Genomic DNA, 25,386 nt, shown 5'->3' with positions numbered 1-25,386 from the left:
GAATAGACAAACTAACGATAGAAGTAATCAATTGTATGAATTGTATGATAGCTATGCTATTGTCATTTTGCTCCCAGCTCCCCTATACAAACATAATGAGAATATATTTTGATTTTTTGTTGAAATAATCGATAAAATATATAACTATTAACATTTCTTAATTGAAAAGAGAACTTGTAATTACCTCGGTTCGTTATAGTGACGACCGACAAACAAGTGCTATTAAGAGCTCGAAATTGTGTGAGTTTCATTAAGAGACATATTGGAAGTTGAGACACTTGCTGTAATTATCATTTATTGCAGTGGGTGGGAAAGCGTTGATGAATAAGATACTCACAAGTTTTCTGGAACTAAATAAAACAAACAATATATTAACGGCTTTTTTTACGGCTTTGACAGATATTCATTCAAAATTCTCTGATAAAAAAAGTTCAATCAAATATACCATGTTTATACTTTTTTAATTATGAAACATTATAAAATTAAATAGGACTGCTAGGAATTTCGGAACAAACTGAAAATATTTAGAATAATGCTCTCTCTATCAACGATTTGCTCTGCCACTGAGGTATAATTTGCAAACCAGCTGTAAGATTAGTGAGAAGCAATTCTAGTTACATGTGTTAGAGCTGTGTTATATTATAGCATTATGGTATTTTTATGATATACATTTCACACCCTAGGATGTCAAATATTCACAATATAACATAAAAACATATTATGAATAGAACAACAACACAATTTCATTTATATCGGAAAAATATCTTCATAACGCATTCAAACATTTCGAGGAAAATTGAAGGATATATCAAAAATAACTCGACAAAGATATGGAATCCTTACAATCCCTATAAGCTAATTGTAGACTTACCGTAAAACTGAAATATAAACAGCATATAGAAGAACAGATGTGGGTATGTCGTCCGAAGAGTCTGTACGTTATGCATGATTGCACGATCTCAATCCATCCCGTCTATGTGGCCGTTGAGTCTCATGGCCCTGCAACAGACACTGAAGTGAGTGTGTTTTGTATTCGCCAGTGTCGTACATATCAATAGATTTTGAGACTTACGAATTTGTAGAACATTTATTTTTCAATATAGATAATATAGAGAGTAATTTGATATATATTTTGTCATAAAATGAAACACTGATTATTCATTGTAGTGGAGTATTAGTTTTTTATTAGATTTGGAAAAACTCATTTTGAAAATATTTTATTATATATTATACGTTTGTTCTCTCTTTCTTGAGTCCAAATTACTCTTTTATTTGTCACGTATTTTAAGTTATTCAATGATTATTGTATCTTACCTTAGTTTTCCAGCTTTTCCCAATATTTAGTGCAATTGGCTATTTGATATTTAGCTATGAATTTTTATTTAATTTGCATTTCTAGCAGTTGAGTATAATTTTATTAGGAATTCAAGAGATTCACGTATTATTAATATCTAGCATTATATCATTTGTCAAATAATTGACCCTAATTTTCTTTAAGCTTATATTTTGCATACAATTATTGTATTTATTCAACACATCAAAACCCAAGTGTAATTGCAATGTTGTTGATATGACTGCAAAAGAGCGATTACGAGTGCAGCATAAAATGTAACATTACAAATTATTGAATATGATGACAAATGTGTGTCAAATTTGATAAAGTCTAGCCATTTCCTCTTTCAATTCATTGTTTGCTGATCGCCTTTCATGAATTACACATCTAAAGGCCGATTAATGATTCACTCTCGTAGGAAGCCAGTTGAATTGCCCATTCTAGCATCGATGCCATCAACAATAATTCACTGCACAATCAAACTCATTGGGCCTTTCTCATTAGCACAAATATCTTTTCATTCGTCTGCAGCATTGTAGACATTTTCTTAATCCTCGAACAATTAGAGAAAATCTCAACCTTCTAAAATCACTGTTTGCAACGTTAGAATTAACATCTATGAGTGACCGTGACCAGTAGCTTCACATTTTTTAGCTCTTCATCTGTTCACCTCTATCCTTTAATTGTTGAGAACTTGTTTTCATTGCTTATCCCATCCGTATTTATAACATTGTCACATACTTTTTCATGACGTGTTCTCTTTTATCTTTTGTCTTCATTACACTACACCTTATTTTTTAGTAAGACCGTTAAAGTTGACTACAAGGTTTTTGAAGCAGCTTAGTTTCTTCGAAGTTTTGTTAAGAAGTTTTTTTCCTTTAAACTTTTGTTCTATATTATTTACATCCAATCGTGTCTGCGCATTTCACCAGATAAGTACTTTTCTCTCTCCTTTTGTTTTAATTAAACATTAGATATAAAAAAGCCAAACTTGAAACATTATTATTGCTAATCATCCATTTTTTTCGAACGCCTCTGTCAATAGCTGTTCTAAGGGGGTGGTTGTTTACCCGCAATCGCATCGTTTCTAAGACTCCCAGTGCTACAATTCCCGACGAGTCATTTCACGATGCTTTCTAGCCCCTGCCTGACTCTGATGTAATGTGATGTTACTATTATTAAGAACCGCAAAAGGAAACCAACACTCGAATATTGATGATTATTTTTTTTCGCTTACTCTTCTTTCTAGAATTTTATGTTATATATAAATATTTCTTGTTACATAAACGCGAATATTTATCATATATCCAGTACCTAGCATAAGTCCTTCAAAAAAATTCCATGTGAAGAAAGTTGCGTTAAGTAGATAACATTGAAACTAAGAACAGGTTGAAAATAATATAGAATATGTAACTGAGATTCTGAGAGAAAAAAGAGAATGGGAACGGGTAGAGAGGAAGTAACACATTTATTAATAGACTTTTTCATAGAATTTTTTCCACTCCCAACACTGATAATTGAGTTGTGTTGATGTTAGGTATGTTTAAAAGTGAATATTTTATGGTGTTAGCGCAAACTCGCGAAATGAGTCCTTAGGCCAGTCCCGTCCAGGTACAATGGAATTTTGAAATTCGGCGAATTCGCGCTGCGCCTTTCGTCTGTTTTTTATAAATGACGAATACGACTTTGATGAACTTTTTATTATAGAAGGTGGTTTAATCAGAGTATTTCTTTTAAATACTTTCTAGGGAAGTCTATTTATTTATTTCTTTGTATTGTAGAGCTAGTACAGCGTTTAATTTTAGATAGATTCAACTTCTGTCACTTTTATTTGTGTATTGACTTTATATCATGAAATAGGAAACAGTGTATAAGAATATTTTTGTTGTTTTTTGTTTTCATGTTTTTTCAAACTGAATATTTCATTCTATTCCGATTTATACACCACGAATATAATGAAATGTTGTCATCTTGTGTAAGAGCAGTTGGCATCGGTTGTCTCGCGGCAGTAAGCTTCAAGCTTTTGAAAACGAATTTTCTTCGCTTAAATTATGCAGACACATGTTTTAGACTATCTTAAGAAGACAGATAAACTGAATATCTTTTATGCAATCGGAAGAAAGTTGGTAATAAGAGACATTGGTTATCCATTGAATTAAAAACAACATTCTGAGAATGTTTTGCAGCATGTGAAAGAAGTAAATAATTATTTTTCCAATCAGTAATCGGTTTTATCATATTTTTTCCCAAATATAGATAGACCCTCAGCACTTCAACATTTTCAATCACAATTTATTGAAGCAAACCATCTATTAACATAATAATCTACAATAATATAAAATCTGAATATGATACCAAAATTAATTTCTAAATATGAAAACAAAGTGAGGTTCTAATATTTCAATCAAATAACTCTTTCCCGTTGCTGAAGCTGGTTTTCTTAGAATCAGTGAGTGAGCGAGGAGTCTAATTATTAGTTCTTTACATTTTATCTATGAGGGATGTCTAGTTACTTATGATTACTTATGATGGTATTTATAAGAGTTTCAGCATGATTTCTAATCATTATAATAAAAGTTCATATTGAATATAGAAAATTCAATTCTATAATTCTAATTTGTCCAGTTCTGGATATAACCAGAGAATGCAGTATGTATTTAGGAATTAGTTTGTAAGATAAGGATAAAAATTAGTAGATTTTCTGGATATTGAGTAAAAAGTTTCGACAGAAAAGAACTGTAAATTATTAATTTCATGCAATTTGATTAAATATATATCCGAGCTTTCGAATACTTATGTATTTATCATCTGGGAAATAATTAATAAAGATTTTTGGTGGTTTTGGATAGTATTAATGCTTGTATAAATTTTCATATTCATAGAATTCAAAATTCAATATTTAAATTGACGGTGATTAATACTATCCAAAACCACCAAAAATCTTAATTAATTATTTCCTAGTCGAGAAATATGTAAGTATTTGTATTGGCAATAGGTCAGGACTATTAACGTTCATTAATTAGAACTAAATAAACTATGAAGTAATTTATAGACAGATAAATACAAGGTCAGCTTCTAAGTAAAAGCTGGTAACAAAACTAACTAAAGAGGACGCCAGAGCTTGGGTGGCTGGAAATAGGTTAAATAATTGATATAAAATGAAAAACATGGAAGAAATACAGCAAATATTTGAACATATAACATACAAATTAACAGCAATGGAAGAACAATTAGTTGAAAACACGGATATTATAAATGTTCTTAGACATGAAAATGATAAACTAAAAAAATAAGGAAAGGAAGATCATAAAATCGCTACATTAGACAAAGATGCAGTGAAAAATAACATGATAATACATAGTATCTGAACATAAAGATGAAGACTAAGATACGCTTAAAAACAGAATAAATTAAGTGATGTATCACGTAAAATTGCAAACGGACCTGGAAAATAATTCTTAGAAATGGAAACATTAGGCGTTTTTAAACCTAGAAAAACAAGACCCATTTTTATAAAAGCACGCACCCAGAAAATAAAAATGTTAGTATACAGACAAACTGATAAACTAAAAGGAAAAGATATATGGATAATGGATGATCTCCCAAAAAATATATAAGAGAAACGCAGAAGACTACTACCATACCTTAAAAAAGCTAGACAAGAGAGAAAAAAAAGTAAGCAAGTCTCAAGTACGATAAATTGGTAATAAATGACGTCACTTATGGATTAGAGAATTTAACACACAACATGCAAAACCTGTAAAAGGAGAGGGATCAGAAAAAAATACCAAGAAGGTAACCAGAACAAACCAAATAAACTAATTCAAAGAGATCAAACGAAGAAATATCTTGGAGATGACGACCACGTAATGAATAAGGGAACATTGAAAATAAGAAAAATAAATAATAAAAGAAGTAAAAATGAAAACATCATTAGAATAGGTACATGGAGGATAAAAACAATGCTAAGAATAGGAAAAATGGAGGAAACAGCTGGAGAAATGATTAATCATAACAAATAAATACTGGAATTTCAAGAGCTGCGATGGAAGGATGAAGAAAGAATTGATAAAGAAGAATTTTCGTTGTTTTATGCATGAGAGAAGAAACAAGAAAGAAACGGAATAGGATTCATGAACAGCAAATAATTCAATATTCAAATTGACGTTGATATGAAATATTGATTAATTGAAATATTGATTCTAGTTACTATAGGAATTTTTATCAATTTTTAATTGTTTTGGTTACGAATGACTTTGAATTTTCATAGGCTAGATGAGGATAAGTTGTAGTGAATGATGTTTAATATTGATTGATAAATATATGGATTAAATTTCAATGAGTTAGGTCGTTATGAATGTAGTTGAGTATTTATTGGATAGAATATAAATAACAATAAATTTTATAGGTTAGGTCGTTATAAGTGAAGTTTAAATTTTTAGGTTAGGTGAGGTTAGTTGTTTGTTAATGGCGTTGAATTTTTATAGAATTTGTTGTTCCGAAATCTAAAAGATATGCATAAATTACACTAAGGTTATTTGAATCAGTTTCCTTATTAATGCATTGATTATTTTGGGCAACATAAGTTGTTTCTAAAAATAAACATTTTTTGTAGTTTTTTTCAGTTGTCACAACTTTGGAAGATTCATAATTCATATTGTGTCCTTCATGATAGACATAAGTCGCTAATGAACATATATCAAGATATAATCTGCTATAACTCTTGCGAGAGGTTATTCGACTGATCAGTGACCTTTTCGACTGATCAATGTACTTTTTGTCACAATTTTAACAAGGTATTTCATATACTATGTTAGGCAATTTATTGATTGGTGTTTTATCTTTTACTTTAGTAAAAATAAATTGAATAGTGTTTGACTGTGTGCTATTTTAATATTGTGTCGTTCAAAGATTCCAGAAAGTTCAGGAGTAAGTGATTTTATATATGGTAAAGGTATATAAATAATGGAATAGGAATATTAGAAAAGACGTTTGAAAATGATGATTCAATGTTTATGTCATTGTCAGATGTATTATACAAATTCGTTTTAAAAGATATGGAGGTTACGAGTTTTCATAAAAAAGATTCTAAAGTATTTTATTGTTTTATTTATGAAAAATTGGATCAGAAATTTTAAGGACTCTATTTTTCATCTGTTTGATGAATGAATTTCAGTGTTACCTGGGTGATATGAATGATAATTGATATATCTTCCAGAACTTATTGGTTTCCTATACCAGTTATTTAAAATTTTATTATCTCAGTTTCTCATAAATTTAGTATCAAGAAAAGGTAACGATAACCTAACCTGATAATCTCGGCCCTCTCCTTTTCTACGAACGACATGTGCACCTTAATTGGATCGCGCCATTTGCGCGACCGAGGTCCACAATCAAAAGATCAACTGAGGACTGTATGATGAGAAATCAAAGGCTCGAATGCAACGTTATAGTGTTCACATAGTAATATATAAGACTTTCTTTCCAAACCATTGGACATCTAAATGTAAATGTAAATAAAAATTTTGCTACGGTTCTCACAATTCACTCTTAATATGATTATAATGGACAGTCTTTTATAGTAGGTCTCTCGAGTACTTTTAAGGCTGCGATATTTCCAATAGTTGCGTTTTTAAAAATTATTTATATTTAATTTAGTCATATGCTCAACAACTTCTCCATTTTAATTTTTAAACAAATTATCAAAAATTGAGTTTTATGTTGATTCAGCATTTGACAAATACAACAAGATTGTAGGTTATTAATAAAAAATTCTTGAATTCTAATTGAAAACTTCCATGCCTGATATATGTCGGTTTTAAAGGTAGCATTTAAAAAATTCTCGAATGCGGAAGGTGTTAATGTTTAACTGGGTTAACACACGCCATTTGTTCGTTTTATTTCACTTGTAACAACAACAAGTAACCCGTGAATTTATTAACTTCACTAGAAGGGGATGTTTTTGTTGTCGAACCTGTCTGACGTGTCGGTAGCAACATTCTTCTTCGTTATGTACGTTCTGAACACTCAGGACCGAGTTAGGAGTTCTATCCTCACCAAATTAGAAAAATCAAGTGACAAAGATTAGTATCGAAATAAAAAATAAATTAATTAATTGTCTTTTTTGTATGTACCCATTGAGGAAATTTACATACGAGTATTCGTAATCAAAATATATTTTACTTTCACTTACTATCACTTTAGATCCTTATTCATATATTGTAATGTACTATTACATTTATTCTTGTTGTTTTGTGTCTTATTTAGCGATATTAGTGACTACTACTCATATTATCAAAATACTCGTAATATACAAGGCTATTTAGGATCAAATGAAATGAAATCATCTGAATTTATTTTCTTCAATATTCATCGAATTAAAGAAAAAGCTAATAAAAACAAAATAATTCAATGAAAATACCCAAGTCAATTCCATCTAAGTGTCTAATTCCTTATTTGTTTCTCATCTACTCTTTAGAATTTACTAAGCAATTTCTTGGAAACTCGAAAATTAAAATTTTTTAATTTTAGTAGCCATGTAATGTTCTTATTTATGTGAACAGTTTTTAATCACAGGACGGCCGGCGGCGAAATGAATCTATTCTCACAGAGTGTATCTTACTTACGTGGTTTATTTTAACATTAACTATTCCTAACACTTCCGCGATTAATTATTTATTAATGTTTATGTATACCCTTGATATCTCATTTATTCAGATACACTTGTTAATTCACTTGTCACTGTCCCGATGTTTTCACTATGAAATAAAATTATTTACTGATTATGATAGAGCTCAGCTTTACATATTAAAATCATTTCTAGAACCTTCGAATTATTAAGTCTCGAGACTACCATAAATAAACATAAATGCCTTTTTAGTAATTGTCCTTGAACAAAACAGTAAAAAAAAACAAATACAAATATCTGGCGTATCTGCTTATCTTCAACAACATATTAAAACAGGACCGACGGTCTATATATGTGGTCGAGTTTGTAAGAGAATGTTGGAGTCAGGAGCTTTCCTCATTTGCATTATCGTTTTTTAGATCTTCATGATTTCAAGCCTATTTTTCTCAATTCAAGATTTTCGACGAGCACATCTTCTATTTTGTGGACGCAATATTAATATTATGAAATTGATGTTTCCCATATATAGTATTTGCAATGCAGTCGTTTCCGTTTACAGATAACTTATTTTTTCTGTTTGATGTTCATAGTATCTTTTGCTTATAAAGAGTTGGAGTAGTCCTTCACCAATAAATAGAAAAATAAATACATTCAAAGCTTTAGACGCAATCTCTCAAAGACATTGCTAATATATAATATAAATATTTTGATACCAATGTTCAAGTACGACTGTAGACGCTACAAAAAAGATGCAACCACCAAATGTTTTTTGTGTGAATGAAATCTGGAAATTCACTTAATTTATGAGGAATAACTGGAAAAATGTGTTGTTAAAAAAGAGATAGTACATCACTGGATTTATTTAGAACCGCGGCTACAGCGTCCGTCTTTCTATTTTCTCTGCAGTTACTTTTTCCTATACGCCCTAAAACTACTACTAAACACAATACGTAAAGTACTGAGGTATGACTGTATGCATATTTATGTGCTGCTTAACTGCATGTCTCAGCTTTATATTTTCTAGTTTGTATGGATACACGTTTGAAAGAATATCTTTCGTATTCAGTTCGTTGCATCATCCCGTGATTCCTAATTGTTTCTTTCACTTTTTGTTTTGCGCGGTTTTATTTTGAATGGGTTTTATGAAATTATTTTTGTGTCTTCTAATGAAAATGTTCTGAGGATATATAAGCGCTAGCTGACTACTTGCAATAAAAACTCATAATCTTGAGTCGTCTAAAACGCTAATGTGGCGATGAAACCTTTCAACTTAATCATAATAGAGGTGTGAATTGCTTCTTCGGATTAATTAACACTACATGATGATGAGTATATTTTAGTATAATCTGTCAATAAGTGGAATATAAAAGTATTTTTTTCTCAAAATATATAATCTACTACAATTCTGTAGGTTATAATGGTTTAACATATTACTTGTACATGTTATTATGAGAGAAAACATTATTTTAATCAGTTTTTTGAGTATTTTTTCAACATAAACACTTCTTTAGTCATGATTACTAGACCGATAAGATTGCCATACTAATAATTTTCTTTTAACACTACCATAAAAAAGTCACCACTCTACCTCTATTAACTGCTGAAAAGAATTAAGAGCCTAATTTAATACGAGGTTTCCGTTTTTCGTTATTAATTTCGTGCGAAGCGGTCTTTAATCTGTTGAAAGCAACTGTTATAATCTTATTTGACTTACGTATATTTCTGACGTTTGACTACAATAAATATTTAATTTTGTCTTAACACCTCTTTATATTTTCACGATACAGAATGAATATATTGACTTACATGCCATTTAAAAATAACCATCAAAATAACTGTTGCCAAAATCAACAATGACTTCATATCTCTATATTAGGACATCTTTTATACATTTGGTTGTACAAATCCAAGAATTTAAAAAAAAAATCAAATTATTATATAAATTAGCTTCTATGAATTTCATTTAATTCCTGGACTTTGTCGAACTATTGGTTACTTAATATGATTGGAGGGGTAATTACTTACAGTTTTAGTAGAAGTATTCAGCTTTTAAAGTTTTTTTAAATTCATTCGATCTAGCTACTTGAGCATTGGCATGCAATAATTAAATACTTGCAATATTTATATCTGAGACTACTGTTATATGTCTTCATAGAATATTGAAACGAAAGCAAATCGTGCAAATAGTGAAGAAATATTCACAATTTACTTAAGAACGTATTTAGCGGACGATATATCGCAGACTCGGTGAAGTTGATGTCATTTAAATATATTTTTCTAATCGCTTCATTGCTTCAGTCATGTTACTTGTTTCATAGAGCTGCTTAACATTGATTTGACTGATTCATTGACTAGGTTCATGACGTCATAGATGACCGAAAAAAAACTATCTGTTGAATGGAAATTAACGCAACTTCTGCAGTGCCACAAAATTAATTTCTTGAGCATTTATGATTTCTAATCTTTATAAATGGTAAAAATCTTTTTAAAGCCAATATTAGTAATTTCCATTTACATTGATCTGATATAATACTTTATCCTCCATTAGAAAACAGCCCCCCTCTTCGCGAAGATCTTGGTATAATATTCGATAGTATTGATATCCTTGGTGATAATTAGAAACCTTGGTTTTGTTCTGAAAAACGTACAATCGTACATTCACATTATTCAACAATTGAAATATGTCTCTTTTATATGGGTAACTAGCATCAAGCTTATCAACAAAGGAAATAACTTCCTCAGAAAGTATTCTAAAACTTGCTATCTCGCTTGCTTCGATTATAAATTGTCTATTTAAATTTCAATATCCAATTGTGGAAGATAAAATATTTCCATTTCATTTCTGTTCTGTTTCTGCAAAACGGCAAAATAATTCCAATTTTATCGACATAATTGAATGGAAAGATCATTATAACTGAAACGAGAACACAATTTTAATTACGGTATGATGATCGAAAAGTGGGTGCAGTGTATCACCAATATTATTTGAAATACATTAAGGAAGCTCTGAGTAGTAGTAGGAGTAGGAATAGTAGAAATTAAAACTAAAAGAATAGGAATTGAGACAGAGGATAAGTGTCTAGCTCTATTTTTTGCAAACGACCAAGTTGTTATAGCCTGCGACGAGGACGATGCAGATTACATGCTTAGAAAATTGGACGACGAATATGTCAAAAACAGATTATTTGGAAGGAGACGTCAACCTGCAAATAAAGAGGATTAGACAATGTAGACAATATAAGAAATAGAGTGCAACAGGGGAAAAATATACACAAATTTTAAAGTTACTGCTTTGTTCAGAAAAATTTAACTTAAATTAAAAAATGATGAACAAACAAAGTCATAGTGGAACTCATTATAACGTATGGATACGAGATCTATCAACTGACGGATAGACAGGAGAAAACAATACAGGATGGGGTAATGGATTGCTTGAGACTGCTCTGGTACGGAAATGTGACGAGGATGGAGCAGAACAGATGGCTGAAGAAAGCATTGATGTATAAACCGCGAATAAAAGAAGACTAGGAATACCCTTAAAGACTTGGAAGGAAGGGATTGAACAGACCATGAAAGACAGAGCTATCCAGGAAAACAAGTAGATAGACAGAAAAGAGTGGCGTACGAAATGCTGGATGCGGCAAGGAAAGCTGTAGGACCCCTGCTACATATATTTCTGTACAGAATTATAAAGTGAATAGATATAAAAGTGTAGCGTACGTAGCGTACGAAAAGCGGATATATATATATATATATATATATATATATATATATATATATATATATATATATATATATATCCATGACTTGATGTGAAAAAAATTTAATTATCTAAATATTTTCTTATATCCTATTTCATATAAATATATGTGATATTATTTCGTTGCTTTGCTCAATACATAAACTTGTTATTTATTCACAAAACTTAGTGCACGGTCATGGATTCAATCAGTTTCAAGAGAGTGAGATGAATAACGTAAACAAAAGTGAACATTTTCTAAATGCTTTTGACCTAACTTTCTGATAAATAGTTGTTGAGCGGTACCGGTTCCATATTCTCAGTTATTTGTGGACTAATTTAAAACGAATTAGAGCAACAAACTAAAAGTCCGTAAAATAAGGGGCTTCGCCTTCCTACGTTTTGTGACATTCGGCTACCGCAATTTGTGAACTAACTGTCAATCAATCAGAAACCTATAATTTCTTAAGAAGTTTTTTCAAGAGATATTAAGAGTTTGAGCTAAATAAAATGGATTTGATTTCCCAGATTATTCTACTTATTTAATCGAGTTGTAAAATATATGAAATACGGAGACAAACAACCATTTTTTCTATCATCTGAAGCAAGTGAACAGAGTAAAACATTATCATTTTTTATTTTCATTGAAAAAACAAAACTTTTTTTGGTGACAAAAGTAAAGATATTCACTCACTTATAATTCGATAGAGTTTGAAATAAATTTGAATTTTCATAAACACGATACGATGCCACCAATTTTACACTTATTACGCACAGTTTATTAGAAGCGTCAATCTTAATTTAATACTGGAATTAGAATAATAAAAACATCTCTGAATCATTAAGTGGGTTTGGTCTTGGGGACCAGATCGTTAAAAAATAAAGAAGCGAATAGTTTCGTCCAGAAAAAAGCTCTTAGTCATTTAAACTTTCCTCAAGAATCCAATATTTTGATTGTTGATTTTTTTCAGGATATTCTTATTGTTTTTAACACTCCATATTTTTATTGGAATTCTCATTTCAATTAGAGCTGTATTATATGTAATACTAGACGTTTTATATATATATATATATATATATATATATATATATATATATATATATATGTGTTTTACGTAGTAAGAATATGTTTGAAAGTTCTACAGAGCGAGCTGATGGTTTTTAATGAAAAAGATGGATTAGTGTTTCAATGATACGGTGATAAAAAAGAACTGATAGGGAAGTAGATAATTTTTACATACTATTTTCCATTTTCTCAAACTAATTATGTATCTATAAGAGGGCAATAGAGAACATTAGGTAGATATAGAGAAGTAAAAGATTTATCAACTGTACTCACATTTTTTAATTGAATTTTCTTCTTCAATTTTACCAAGATCCTAAAATTTTCATATTTCAGTGCATTTTATATGAAATGTGGTTTTAAAAAATTTTTTTTGCCCATTGTTTTATTTCATCCTTTTTATTTTAAAAGACTAAAAATATACAAAATTTTCTATGCAAAATTAACTTTTCGATTCACATGTTTAATGAAATTCGATCTACCAATCAGAGGATAATTTATTTTACAGAAAATCATTGTGATATTTTTAACATCCTTTTAATTTGATTCTAAATACTACTAAAAAATGACAGAAATGGAAAATTGCACATTTCCTAGTTAGACTTGAACCTAAAAATTGATTCATTCACGGGAAATCGTCAAATATTTTATGATTTTTTAAATCATATATTGTTATCAAAACCAAGAAAATATGCAGAATTTCAAGACAAAAGGCTGATTGAAAATTACTAAATTTGAAATTATAATCAATCTTTGCAGCCCCATGTCCGCAAAAAATACTATTTTCTATTCATTTTCAAATAATTTCTTCTCGTGTTTTATCCAAAGAAACATTAAATCTTGGAATAATTTCTAAGACATGAGAGATAATGTATAGCAATCTACAAAGTAGAATCCGGCAGAAAAACTACACGAGCTTTACCGGAATTCCCATAGATTGTCAATGTTCTTTTTCTGAAAAAGTCTGGTGAATGGTGTAATGTATTTTAGATACGTTTGGTAGGAAATGTAGTTGCCGACAGAGCTATGATCTTTTGTTAACACGAAAGGAAGTGTTCAAACATCGTAAATTCAGTCTAGAAGAATCCCCGTATAAAGTAAATTATCTACTGGATACCAAATATGGATCTATTAAACTTGTATACAATTCATTTTGCTTGATAATACTCTTTTGTGCATTGAAAATTAGTTAAAACGGACATTTCATTTTATAAAGTAGGATAGAATGGAAAGATTTTTTTGATTAGACAGTTTGCTTAGATTTTCGAAATAACCGATAATGGTAATTTCTTTTTCTATTTATTATTGTAAATCACACGTTGATGTGTTAGTTTGAAATATAAATAAGTATTGGCCCACCCTTAATCATTACTCAAAATAATTCGAATGATAAAATAGATGCTGTAATATCAACTTTCACTATATTTTCTTACAGTTTCGTCATAGACTATAATTGTGAAATACATCGAAATTTGAGAAATAAAATAATTTTTCAAGTTATAGCGGATTGAACAAAATTAAATAAAATCAATTTTGGCCGGAAGTTGAGAGAAAATTTAATTCAATTCAATTTAATTTTGTTTTATCCATTGCAAAAACTATTTGCTATCAACTAACAAAATGTAGCAGTATAAACAAATTGATTGGTAGAGGACGACTGTCCACCTGTGGAGAGGTATGGAGCATAGTTTTACCTACTCTTCATAATAATGCTAAGCGAGCATTTCTTAATTAATTTCTGGTAACTTACCGAATATATCTGTCAAATATTTTTTATATTCTTCATAATAAGTGATACGAAATAATTCATTTAATTGTAAAACAGCGCGATCGGATTGTGATCTATTTTTTTTGAGGTGAAAATGCGTTGAAATACAAACCAATCAAGGAAATGAGGATTTTCAATGAATCGTTGGAGTATAGACTAACATGCCTCACAGGCATTTATAATCCCCTATCTTTGAAAACGGGAGAAAAGAAAAGCAGTTTGCCGACTGGGTTGAAATAATATTGTGTTTAACACGAACAGGAAGTGCTCTAGCACAGCCGTGAGATGGTTGTGCAATTCTAGGCAACGCGTCCAGACTACTAAACCATTGTACTGGGTGTCCCAATAAGAATGGCTCTCAGTCACAGCTTCGGGAAAAAATATATAACAGAAGTGACCTCGAGAAAAACCCGGAAATTATTTACAGAGTTGTAGGTCCACCGCTAGAGGGCGTAATTAAATACCAAAAATTATAAAATGAATAATTTACATATTTTGCCCAATAAAGATGCATTTAATTATTATTAATAATATTTGATTTTACTAGTTTTAGTTTATCTCTTCAAATAAGAGGTGGGGGAAGCGGGAGCTTTATTATGAAAAAACGCCTGGATCTCCAGTTCTACTCAACCTATATATGCAAACTTAGTCTTTTTGAAGAGAGCTCCTCTCTACCAATGTAAGAGTTATAATTTCGAAACAACCTAATGAGTAATGTATACGCTGGAGGGCGCTATTTATTTATTTTTTTAAATCTAGCTATCCTTGAAAAATGTTAAATGGAAATATGCATTTTTAATTAAGGAATATAAAAGTAGACCAAATTAGCAACAGAATAGCGAAAACCGTATGTTTTTTTGTCTTTTTCGTATTACGAGATATCTTAAGAAAATTTTAAGCATTTTTCTTCAAACATAAATTACTCCGGTTTGACTGAACGGATTTTTTGACTCCTCAAAATTGTATTTTCTTGTTCTATTAATTATAGTTCCAATTATTATGTCAATATTACTTATGCTGTCATCGGGAAACGCTGAATTTCTTGAAGAATACGATAATCATAGTTTAAATGCATCTTAATTAGGCAAAATTTGTAAATTATTCTTTTTATAATTTTTGGTATTTAATTACGCCCTCTGGCGGCGGACCAACAATCTGTAAATAATTTCCAGGTTTTTCTCGAGGTCACTTTTGTCATATTTTTTTTCTCGAAGCTGTACTATAAACGGTTCCCAAGATATGGCCGAGAGCCATTCTTATTGGGATACCCGGTACAAATTAAAAAGTATTGCTTAGACGTTATACAGCCATATACAAACGATTAACTTTACAATCGGACAGTTTATCTGTCGGCTATTGGTTTCGTTTAAATTGTGAGAGTTACTTTGCTATTGAAATTTCATTTACCGAGTGCCTTAGTTTTTGAACAGAAAACATTTTCTATAAATTATATTCAGTTTAAAGAAAAACTTGAATATATTGGGAACGTTTAAAGTTGTTTTTACTGGCTAGAAAAATGTTGATGTTCAATGAAATAACCACATGAGGATCACAGAACATAATTATTGATCCAAACTTATTCCACACAGTTCTTGAATTGTATTTAAAATAAATCTACTTCCAAATAACCAACGCTCCAGAGCTTTGGAAAAAAGGGCAACTGGGGGAGCGATAGAGCTATACTCGGTAAAATAATCATACTTGTGAGTATCTGTTTCAGATAGTAGTTCACCTTAACATGATTTCAGTCTAGCCAAGCATCTATTTGTGGTATAAGGCGGTGTCCACCTACGTTTCATTGCAAATTCCGTCGGCAAATCCTGTGTTGACGTTCTTCTGATCTAGGTTTAGGTTTGTTCTTCCTCAAAAACATGATTCCAGAAGCAGGAAAAATCTTTGGAAGAATTGAAAATACCTTCCTGGTAGAAAAAGAGATAATGAGGGAAATTTTTAAGACGGAAATTACTCCTATACTCATTTTCGAGGCAGGAGCATGGACCACAATGCAAAGACAAAGACATAAGATAGTTAGCATGGAGATGAGCAAGCAGTGAAAAAAGAAATATTGAATGGAAAGGAATAAAATGGAACGTAATGAATAGAAAAGTTAGTGAGTTTGTGTTTGTATAAAAGAATACGAGTGAAATCTTCAATATTTGATAAAATGACATAAGTTACTAGAATTTAAATTTTAGAGATAAAAAGTTTTCAATAAATAATTGTAACTGATCATATAAAAATACAGAATATTATATAATATGGAAATATTTTACGCTGAAAAACCAAATAAACAAGAATGACCATATCAGTGTTTTTATAAGGAAGTGCCAACAGATGTCCATGTATCTGAACCACATTAGAACAATATATACAAGAAGATAAAAAAAATTTGGGTGAAACATTATTGAAATAAGTATATTCATAATAACTCACCTTCTAGATACAACTGCGAAAATCATTTGAATATCGATTAAATAATAAATTATATACTGAATAAGAGATTGATACAGAATAAGAAGGGAAATTTGGACAAATAACAAATATAAAAGTAAAACTTCGGAGATACTACTCCTTACAATGCTTTTCTCCTTTTGATAAAATTCATTGTACCGATGACTGATTACCAAATTGCTTCACATATTGATAATATTAATGATTGTCAGACTGATTCCTATCTGATTTGAGCGATTGTTTATCTTTAGTTACATCTAGGAAAATCCAGATGATTTTAAAATTGTTACATAAAGAGATCATATTTCGTAAATACTCATTCAGTATCTATTTCAATTTAAATAAAAGTTGTTGTAAATACCATTTTAATGGATTGTGCTACCTAATTGTTGAAATTAATTAAGTTCATTCAACATTTGTTAAATTGTTTGTGAATAAAGCTTTTCATTTTTAAATAAAGTTTCGGTAGTGAAATATATGATTCTCTCATATTCTTTAGACATTAATTCATAATAATATTGATGCTCTTATTAAGGCCTAGAAGAAAAACTAAGAAAAAAGGATGTACTTTTGATAACTATAAGGCATTTAAAATTTACATAAAATAGAGGATACCAATTGGAGAGTATCCGATAACAATGAACTAGGATGTTCGCCTCTTGTATCCGACAAAGATTTAAACTTTTTCGTTGTTATAAATAAAAATTAGCATTATACATTAGCACAGACATATTCATTTAAATAAGCCACTGATAAACAACCGATAAACAATTTTCTTGATATGTAAGATCGATTGATCTCATTTTTCATGTGTTTTTCTTGTCTTCACGAATACATGAGGATGACTCATTTTATTTGGATAGCTCCTTAAAAACTTATCAATAAAGCAAGCACAAGCGGGTAAACACTTTTCCACTTGAGTAATTCGAGTGCTTCTGAAGCTTCTGTAGGTTATACTGTTCGGGAAAGACGTGCCTTGGTAGCTGATTCCACAGGCTAGCTCTTCTTCAAAGAGATTTGTTCCGATAAATTGAAGCTCTGGACGTCTGCAGGAGAACTCGGTGTTGATGAGCCACGTATGCTTGTCGAGTAGGTCTTCTAAAAACTACTCTTGGCAGGATTATGTTGGACAGCTCGAAAGAGTATTTGCCGTGGCAGTATCGGTAAAACAGCGTCAAATCAGCGACTTTTCTTCTATCCTCTAAGATGTCGAAGTTTCTGGTCAACTATGAAATCAGATGTGGTAACATTGACAAACATTCATTAGTTGCTCTTAATGTATCTCGATAGACATGAAACATATTTTTGGGGTAGTAGATATTCAATCATTAGATGGCACGACGCCACACGCGTTTAACAAAAATTGTGCAAGTCAAACTCTAGACAGCAAAAGTGATCCATTCTCTGGTAGCTAACATTAATTAACTGACGAATTAATTTATTTCTAGTATACAAGGATTAGATCAGGGCATCTAAGTGCCACTTAAAACCTCTTCCTCCTAGACGATTGAGTCACAATGGCTACAATTATACATCGGAAGTGTCCCTTTTAAAAATAAAATTGGGCAGCACTATTTCTCATTCTATTTGCTGCAAGAAACTCAAGACTCCTCAAGACCGGATACCATTTTTATGTTCTAACCCGTCAAGAATATATTCTATATAGTTGGATAATAATTGATTTATATTTATCATCATTATTAATTCTAATAAGATATTGACATAACGTCATAAATACACAAGAGAAAAGATCAAATATATTGACCTATACCTATTTTTTTGTTTACTTTTACTACTATTTCTTAGAGAATCTGTCGTTTACAAATAATGTAGATTGAGAATAAACTCAATAAAGTTGACATTAATAATAATAGGGTCTCAAAAGTAAGCGCTAGCAAGGTCAAATTTATAACTTTAGTATGCGAGTAGAAGGAGGTAGGCAACAGGAATATAGTGCAACTGATAAAGAAGCGAGTCTGTCACTCAGCCTCTTCTCTTACAATACTTTCTCAATTTCCGTAGGAGTGATGTGACATTCCATCATGATGTCACAGTGGAGTAAATTAACAAAGCAACGCTCTTTAATAACCCCATCTTTTTGGTGCGGTTCTTATATCTTTTTAAACGGCAATGCCTGCCACTTGCCTCAGACGGGTCTGCTATATTTATTTTCTTTTGTGTTCACTGTCGCAACATATAACAAACCGGTTTTTGATAATTGAATTTCCACTGAGTGATCTCACTATTTCCTCTCCTCTACTCACCACTAACACAGACGAAGGTATGTTTTTTATTTGATGCAAAGTGAAATTGCATTCACTGGAAATGTACTGTGAATTTTTGGGTTTGGTGAATTGGAACATGCGGAGGATGCTTTTTTATTGTAACTATTGTAATACTTAAAAACTTTATATACTTGAACTATTTTCAAGTAAACAAGATTTAAGAATCAAAAATACTTTGTGGTGTCATTTTAAGGAATCGAAATAAATAAAACGTATGTTTTATTTAAAAACGGTGAATTTTTGAAGTATTATCATTTCTAATATCCAAAACTTTAATAGGAAAGCATATATTCGGTTCAAAAATATCACAAATAATTTAATTTATCTATGAAGTTTATATATTAAAAAAAGAACTCAAGTATGACATTCTTTGAATTTTTCTTAAAATATTATTTATTTGTCATTCTCAACACCAATCCTTGTCGCCAAAATTACTTTTGTGAGTTTAAGGTTAGTTTCTATTTTGATTGGTATTGAACAAAGAACTGAGATTATTTTTACTCATTCTAAATCTGGAAAATGTGCAAGAAGAGTTAATTGTTAATAGTACATCCGAATAGTAATTTGAATTATAAATATATCATGAAATTAGTTGCTTAGTTTAGAGAAACTAGACTCGATTCTAACAAAAAAACATTTGCCAGACTCTTGAATACTAAAGAAATTTGTAGAACAATTGAGGCTTCTATAATTGATATACAAAATATTTAAAATATTTTGCACAATATTTGCTTTTCTTAAGAGGAAAATGCTCCTTCTCAACGGACAGGTTAACAATCAAAAGTTTTCGCTTCTGGAGCAATAAAAGTCCAAGAATGTCTAGTAAACGTCATAAACACCATGCAAAGAAGATTAACATTTTTTTTAGCATTTTTGGGAACAGTATTTATCAATCAAGGGAAATTTAGCTGGTGAGCTGTCTTTTGGTTTGCTTGAAAAGATAATAGTCTCTTTAATATTAAATAGAGTGCAAAATCAAATAGAAGCAGCAGCCGGTAACATGATTTTCCAAAAAGATCTTTTTGTTTTCAAACAGACGAACTGCTTCACATTAGTTTCTTTAGTTATGCTTTAGCTAAATGGTATATTTCAGTGCAGGTGGATTGGTATTTGAAATCGATTGCTTATAATATACAGCCTTGACATTTGATAGATTTGAAAAGAAGAATAATACTACATGAATATTCTTTCAGAGATTTTGAGAGCAGATTTCACCGTTGTTTAGATAGTTAATTTTTGCAATTTTCTGTTTTATTGCAAAATACCTAGTACATAAATAAAAATCGAATAACTGTTATTTTTGAAAAGGTAATGTGATTCAATGGAAAATTAGGTAACAAACTGCCCCCTTTAAAAAGTGCGACGCGGTTCTAAAGATTTTTTAATATGTTGTGAAAGCCACAATATAGAGAGTAGAATGTTTTTCAAATAAGTAACTGCTATATTATTCACTAAATACTATATTCTTTTGCCCAGTAGAGAATCATATGTTAAAATTGAGAAAATATTTAAGATTCATTTCATTTTGGAATTTTTCTTGATAGGGGTTACGGAAATCCTCGTACTACAAATAAAATGAAAACCATGATTGGTGCAATATATGAAACCACTTTCTAACTTTTCTAAACCTAATCCAGAAGAAATTTGGCGTTCAATTTTAATATGGAGCTCAATACCTTTTATGTTATGAGAACAGTATAAAACATAGTGACCCTCACATGGCATGATTGGATTGAGCAGAATTATATTAGAGTTTATAAGATGATGGTGGAAACTAAATGTTCCAGAAAAAATTATAAAAAATCTGGTAAAGTGCTAAAATAAATGTATCACCCAAGAATTTTGTTATATTACCTCATATTCTATCTACAAGCTGTCATTCATTTAGTAATATAGCATTATCAGACAAATATATAAGGACATTTTGATTTTATTGAAAGAATATCGGTTGGGTATAAACAACCTATAATTAACACCAATCTAATAGGTACTACTGGAAACGAGGCGATACATTTTCAAGAATAGAAAGTGAACCAGTTTGGTAGGAGATCTAAGAACAGGCATAATTTATAAAATAATATTCTTGTGGTGAATATGAAACATTCTTCATTATTACGATATGGATGAAAGTTTTATATAAATTCGAAATGTTGCTCAAAACCTGTAAAAAGTATATTCACTCTACATATGAATAATATAATCAAAAACAATCACTGGTTTCGAAAAAATCATACTTGGCGTCTACATATTTACTTTTGTTGATCTTTTTCTATTTATTATAATAAATGATTACCAGATTCTGTCATATGAAGAAATATGATTGCATAATTATAATTAACGCATCAATTAGTTACTTTGCCATGAAATTTTCATTTCCAAGGTCTTGATAATTATTCTCTTACTCATGGTGTATAATCAAATCCTCTTCTAAATCATATTTTATTAAACAGATAGATTAATTAAGTTGGGCGGGTATTAATAGAAAATTGGTTTCCGCGTTGTGAAACCTTAGTAACTTTTTCGCTATACAAATAATTTCAATAATTAAATACTCCTTCACCTAATTTAATGTATTAATATTCTGAATATATCGTGTTAATTATCTGACTTCCTAAGTACATAAATAGCAGCCCTTACAGTGTCATTATCTTGTAGGATGAACCAACGCTCTTAGTAAAATAGTGTGTGGGAATTTATCTGTGAGTTTCAAAGAGATGCGGCAAAATCTCGCGTCACGATAGATTTAATTACTTTTCTACAGGTTCCATATACTCCAGATCGCTTAAAACAGATAGAAACTATATCCAATTTAGTGTTGAGAAAATTTAGGTTAACAAATTTGGCAAGTTCATTTAAAAAAAATCAATGAAAAAGAAATCTAAGACTGGTCTTGTTACTCATCGCAATATATTTACTTAAAAAATTGATCTTATTTGATATGGCTGTGAATGCATATATGTTTATACGCTTTGAAATTTTCCCAGGCTTAATTATATCAACTAGAAAACTATCTAATTGTTATATGTGTGGCTGTTATATCTCTGCTTTCATGGAGAATTAACACATATTGTTGCAACTCGTAAAATATGCCAAAAGCTTTAATCAACATTTAACTCATTTACATGAATAAGATAAGAGATGGTGATAACAATCAGACCAAAATGTGTTAATATCCATACATGAGATGTTTTGTTTCTTTATATAAGCTATTATTGTCCGATGTGGATATCCTCAGCACGTACTGTCTAGTACACAGTATCAGTCAGAAAGTTGAGAGTGAAAATTCGGAGGAATTGAAATAAACATGATTTTAGAATTTGGTACCCGATTATCGAGGAATAGATCTAAAGTAGTGGTAGTTAGATCAAAAGCTAAAAAGTGTTTTATTTGAAGAGAAATTAAACCAATTATTCAGTACAAGCGGTCACAATTTGCTGTTAAAAATTTCCGGCTCTGAATATTCGGAAAACAGAATTCTGATATCATTCCACAAAAATTAATTATTCAAAGTAGGTAGAAGTGAATGGGAACTTTTCAATGTGACACTCTGTGCAATAGCATCAAAAGTACATGGAAGATCACCCTCACATGGCCTTTACATTCCCATATAATAACCTCGCGCACGAATAATCAATTCATTATTCATTTTTACGGGCATCAACAACAATAAATATCAGGCTCGCCTCCAATTATCTCTCATGTTTTCAATCGACTCAAAAACAGGTATTTCGGAAAGGTAATTTCAGTTTTCAAATCAATCGTACACGAAATTATAACTTCCGTGAGAACTGTGAGGCAAATTCTCTTTCAATATTATCATCCCTTGTAAAATAGTATGAAACAAATGAATAACACGAAATGTAATTAATAACTTAAAATAAATTGTCCGCTGTGGTATAATTAAACGTGATATTGTTACTCTTTTCCTAATTCTAGAGAAAGTTGAGCCAACTAGGTAAAACAAGGAGACCTATTCTTGTTCTCAATTCCAGCTCCAGTTCTAGTTGAGTATCAGTCTCACCTAGTATTACTTCACCTCCTAAGTAAGATGATTTGTAGAGATAATAATACGTCATAACTTCTAAGTTTCAAGCATTTTCTGGACTCCTGAAATCTCAATTGTATGCAACCAAATGGATTTTGGTGAGCCACAACATTGGATTGAAATTTTTGTTCAATTATAACCTTCCAGTTTAATGATTTTAAAGTGTGGATCCAACGAGCGAATAAATTGTTCGTACTCTGCAGAAAAAGTACTAGTAATATTAAATAAAGAAAAAGTGTTTGGATTGAAAATGTAACCAAGAAGAAAATTCTAATTATTTATAAAATATCCTTCCTAAATTACAATTAATTATATGGAAATTCTTACCTTGTTGGCAATTTTTACATTCGGTTACATGTTAAGATACAGATAAAATTATGTGTATCTTTTTCCCGTTTTCTTTTTCAAAATAATAACTAGCATTGCAAGGGAAAAAGATAGGAATTGAGACATTCTAGGTTAGAATGAGCAAGCAATGAATAGAAAACTTTAATATGAGTAGAACAATAATAAGCAAAGATGGAGACATAGTTATATATTATAAAACCATACGAATAATAGAAGAGATTAAACCAACAAATTCTATGAAAAATTAGATAACAGTATATGAAAATGTGGGAAAAACGCACAATGTCAAAAATATTCAAGCAAACATACTATTAAAATACAACAATAGAAATCTAAAGCAAAGATTTCATTGATACACGGATAAGGAAGAAATTTCATAACGCGCCATCTGTGAATACGTTAGTGCCCAACACTCACACGTGCAGACCTCACAGTTGGCCTAGTTACGATAAAACATTCAAGCCAAGTTGCTTGATTAGCTCCGGCCTTTCCTTTCCAAGTTGTAGATGGTAACCATTATAACCTGGCGTTATCCGTTTATTAATTCATGCACTGTACTTCATTTTGTAAAATAATTCTAAGTAAATTTTGTGATTATTACAATGAATCCAAAGAGTTATTAATTTTTAGCTTCTCATTTAAAATGTAGTTTCTTGTGCAGATGCGTTGGAAACGTTTTTAACTCACGGTCAAGCAATTTTGCGAAAAACATGTAAATATTAGTCATGAATTGGATTAAGAAATGTGAGAGAATATTCGTCCTACTATCTTTGATCTAACAAACAACGTTCCGTAGAATGACGACAGTCATTTTCCACCAATTCAGAATTGTCTTATTCTACTGAAATGTTCATTTGTAATTTCTTGGTATATTTACAAAATGGTAAATTCTTTGATTGTAGCTTATTGGCTTTTTGTATTTTTTTGTTGTTCCATGGTTTGTTAACGCAGTTCAATTTTTCTTTTGTATTGAAGACTTATGTAAAGAGTATACCGATTATTGTTAGGATATAATTTCTTAATTTTTTGTTGTTTTGTATTTTAGTTGAGTTAAATATTCTGACAATGTTACATATTTTGATGTTGGAAACCTGTATTCCTTTTTCAATGATTGTGATAATTGTTAGTCTTCTTTCAAATATGTCCGTAATCTTTCTGTCAAAATAATTATTATATCTTTTACTTTTCAATAGTTGTGGATCTGAAAGCTAGATACCTCAATCAACATCTTTGAAAAATATTATCCTGGTTAATCCACCCCTCTTAAAAAAGCTACCTGTTGAAAAGATGATATTCAAAAGTAGTTCCCCCAAAAAAATATACTCTTTGACTCTTCCTTTGTCGAAGTGAAATAATTGATATTGACTTTACTTTACAAGAGACGGGTGATATCGTGTAGATAGGATAGGTCAAAGTAGACATATTCATGGTATAACCTCTTACGAGTTAAATCCCATTGAACTCTGTGTGAGGAAATAAAAGAAATTGTGTTTTAAATATTCTTCTACCCCTTCTGAAAGCTGAACAGAAATAGAAAGTATATGAAAAGTTGTACTAGCAATTTTCTCCGATTAATATATTTTTATGCTCCTATTTCACTCTGCCAATAGATCTGATATTATATTTTTTCTTTAGTTTTTATCATTAATTGAATTTTAATTCACTGATATAAATCGACAAACGTACGCATGAAAAATCGCTTAAATTTGAAACATATCTTTTGGGC

General features: G+C 30.3%; 1 protein-coding gene across 3 annotated transcripts in view; it reads right to left on the bottom strand.

The window, feature by feature from the left end:
- The window catches only part of LOC130451732 (lachesin-like), a 272,197-nt gene that overhangs the window by 139,949 nt on the left and 106,862 nt on the right, over positions 1 to 25,386 (bottom strand). For all 3 annotated transcript variants that reach the window (XM_056790946.1, XM_056790945.1, XM_056790947.1), the window contains exon 3: positions 872 to 999. In XM_056790946.1, coding sequence (XP_056646924.1) covers positions 872 to 947 — 76 coding nt within the window. In that variant the 5' untranslated portion in view covers positions 948 to 999. The remainder of the gene's footprint in view (positions 1 to 871; positions 1,000 to 25,386) is intronic.

This window comes from Diorhabda sublineata, chromosome X (assembly GCF_026230105.1).
Source record: "Diorhabda sublineata isolate icDioSubl1.1 chromosome X, icDioSubl1.1, whole genome shotgun sequence".
NCBI classification, from domain to species: domain Eukaryota; kingdom Metazoa; phylum Arthropoda; class Insecta; order Coleoptera; family Chrysomelidae; genus Diorhabda; species Diorhabda sublineata.
The sequence above is the reverse complement of the archived record's forward strand: the minus strand, read 5'-3'. Positions and strand labels throughout refer to the sequence as shown.